Here is a 3,402-nt window from a genome sequence, read left to right as displayed (position 1 = left end):
GGAGGATGACAGAGACGAGAGGAAAGAAAAGAGGAGGATGAGATCAGAATGATGGAGATGAGAGGAGAGAAAAGAGGAGAATGATTTCAGAATGACGGACACTAGTGGAAGTAGGAGTAGAGAGAAGCTTGGCCCAAGTTGAAGTAAGAAATAAGAAAGATGTTAAAAGGAAAAAGATTTTCGGAAGTAAGGATTGGAGAACAAAAAAAAAAAAAGCTGGGAGAGAAGCTCTCGGAGAGGGGAAAAGAGGACAATATAAATAGGATGTAAGAAGAAGTCAGAGAGGAAGTGCAGATGATAATAAAATAGTTTGTTTTTTATGCCATGTCATTTCACACAGGATACTCTTTATCATATTTTCAGTCATCACCCAATCATACAAATAAAACCAAATCAAGAATGTGAACGTGAGATATTGAAGGTAAGACCGAATGGTGAAAACAGGAGTAAGCGTTACTTTGGTGCGTTAACCCCTTGTGTTTTCCTCGGGTCAAATTTGCCCTGTTTACAAAAACTTTCTATGTCAGAAAAGATCGTTGAAAAATGTGACAAATGTTGAAAAAAAAAACTACAAAAAAAGCAGGAAAATAATCAACAAAAAGATTCTTTTTTCAAAACGCTGAAAAAGTGCCCAAACACATCGGAGAAGTGACAAGAAAACATCAAAAACATTGGAAAAAGCGACATAGAATGTTAAAAAATGGACTTAAACAAAATTAAAAAAACCTCAATAAAGTGACAAAAAAACAGGAATATAATTGACAAAAACGCTGAGAAAATGTAGGACAAGAAAGACAAACTGTTGGAATTTCAACCTAGAGAAAAAGTTGCAGTTGCAGGTCAACGGGAAGACAACACAAGGGTTAAGGCTACTATGCGAAGACAAATGGGGAAATGTGGAAGACAGGAAGCAGGAGAAATAACACGCATGACAGAGAGTTGGATGGTTTCCCCTGAGGTGGTTAGTCTCAATTTGAATTTGATACATTTTTGGCTTTGTTTCTGAATGTGTGTATTTTTAAATCCCTTCTCTAATCACTGTCATGTGATGCCGTTGTGTGTGTGCGTGTGTGTGTGTGTGTGTGTGTGTGTGTTCAGAGAGGGGACACTGCGTCCCGGGGACCGTCTCCTCAGTGTGGACGGCGTGCCGCTGCACAACACCAACCACAGCGACGCGCTGAGCGTGCTGGCTCAGTGTGGCCAGGAAGCGCTGTTCCAGATAGAGTATGACGTCACTATCATGGGTGAGAGACCACACTTACACACACACACACACACACACACACACCCCACAAGTATTGAAGCTTGGGGCATAATACACTTTAACAAAATGGCAGAAATGGCATTGGAATTTAACCCCAGAATACATTGCAACGAATTATCACAACTCATAGTTGTTGCTTTTAATGGCATGTGTACCTAAGGCTCATACTGTTGGTGAAACAGACATTAAATGGTAATCTGATACACTGAGTCACTTTCTTTGAGCGAAATGATTGAAAATGAAAAAAGAAATTGTTTTCCCCTCCAATCAGACACCGTAACAAACGCCTCCGGCCCGCTTTTAGTGGAGATCGCCAAGGCGCCCGGAGCAACGCTGGGTATCACGCTGACGTCGGCCAATCATCGAAACAAGCAGGTCATCGTCATCGACCGGGTCAAACCTGGCAGCGTGGTGGACAGGTACACACACACACACACTCTCTATCTCTATATGTTTGCATACATACATGCACTCTTGCAGTTTTACCATGTGAAATGTGGAGGACTTGGGGGGGGGGGTTGGGGACCAAGGGAAGGGCAGAAACAGTTCAAGATGAATCAAATTATTTCTTGTTAAACTAACAAACAACGGGAAATGATCTTCAAAAGGAAGACGGCTTTTTCTCAAAAAGATCCACGGCTGTAGGAGTGAGGTCACACACAGGCAGCAAACACAGCCAAGACAAAACTATATGGCATTTAACATAGCGACATCTCATTTTGCTTAAAGGTCCCATGGCATGAAAATGAGTTTTTTTAACATTAATATGAGTTCCCCCCACCTGCCTATGGCCCCCCAGTGGCTAGGTATGGTGATAGGGGGAAACTGAGCCCTGGGTATCCTGCTCTGCCTTTGGGAAAATGAAAGCTCAAATGGGCCGATATAGAATCGTCCCCTTATGACATCATAAGGAGAAAGGCTGCCTCTCCTTTTTCTGCTTTGCCCGCCCAGAAAATTGGCCCCGGCCCATGAGAAAGAGAGAGACATCCTGGCTTGGAAACAAGCAAAGCGTGGCAGTTGGTCAACGCCACACCCCCACCCTCCACCTTGTCCCCCCTCTCTCCTGAAGCTGAAGACACAGAAATGGCACATCCTAAGGAAAGCTCATTGTGGGACTGGCTCTAGTGGCGGGAATTCGGCACCAAGGAGCATGTCACAGGACCTTTAACATGAATCCAATATATTATTAGCAAATATAAATCAGGTACAGTGTGTTTAACATTCAAATCATGGCAACAATTATTAGACCATTTGAATATATTAGTATTCTATGCGAAAAAGGCTGTGTAAAAAGTCTCTAGGCCGCCCTATACTTTACTGTAGGCCCAGTATGATATGCAAGTGGAGTAGGTTTTGTAGAAGGTTTTCCCTGATCTGTCTCTCTTTCAGTAAAGGGGTCCTGCTCGGTGCTGGAGGGAGCACACCCATTGGTGGTTGAAAATGTTCTCATGATAATGAGAACATGATTTAATTACTTCATTAGGTATGAAAATGTAATCCAAATGGTGAAAAACGTCAATGGGAGTTTTCCAAAAGTCCAAGATGACGTCCTAAAATGTATTGCTTTGTCCAAAACTCCAAGATATTCAGTTTAGACAATATTCCCATTTAAGAAGCTGGAATCAGAGAATTTGTACTTAAAAATGAATCAAACGGATTAACCGATTATCAAAATAGTTTGCAATTAATTTAATAGTCCAATGGCTCAATTGCTACAGCTCTACTTTTTGGGGCCACATGCAGTCTGAAAAGAAAACCTGCAGACACTACTCCACATTTTATTCATCCATTGATTCAAAATTGACAAAGTGCCATTATAATATCTTCCTTGAACCACACCGAACATCAAACTTTGTTCATGGAAGTTAAGGACAGTGGACTTTTTCAGTGAAGATGCAAATATATAACTCATGTAAAACAATGAAACTAAATTGGAAGTGTAAGTGCATTGATAATTTAGTAATCTGCCTTGACAATAATCATAGAAAGCATAACAACCAAGGGCACTACGTGATATACATGTGTGTGAATGCAGGAGGTAGCATCTTTTAGTGTCCCCTCTCCCACATCTGTAAACACACAGTGGGGTTACAGACATGCAACGGATGCATATTTATGCAATATCTCTCTCTCTCTCT

At 41.5% G+C, this 3,402-nt stretch overlaps 1 protein-coding gene across 7 annotated transcripts in view; it reads left to right on the top strand.

Annotated features, from left to right (window-relative positions):
- grip2b (glutamate receptor interacting protein 2b) overlaps positions 1 to 3,402 on the top strand; it is a 375,168-nt gene that overhangs the window by 325,140 nt on the left and 46,626 nt on the right. For all 7 annotated transcript variants that reach the window (XM_032514882.1, XM_032514887.1, XM_032514884.1 and 4 more), the window contains 2 exons: positions 1,099 to 1,244; positions 1,536 to 1,683. In XM_032514882.1, coding sequence (XP_032370773.1) covers positions 1,099 to 1,244; positions 1,536 to 1,683 — 294 coding nt within the window. The remainder of the gene's footprint in view (positions 1 to 1,098; positions 1,245 to 1,535; positions 1,684 to 3,402) is intronic.

Source organism: Etheostoma spectabile, chromosome 4, assembly GCF_008692095.1.
Source record: "Etheostoma spectabile isolate EspeVRDwgs_2016 chromosome 4, UIUC_Espe_1.0, whole genome shotgun sequence".
Classification (NCBI taxonomy): Eukaryota; Metazoa; Chordata; class Actinopteri; order Perciformes; family Percidae; genus Etheostoma; species Etheostoma spectabile.
The sequence above is the reverse complement of the archived record's forward strand: the minus strand, read 5'-3'. Positions and strand labels throughout refer to the sequence as shown.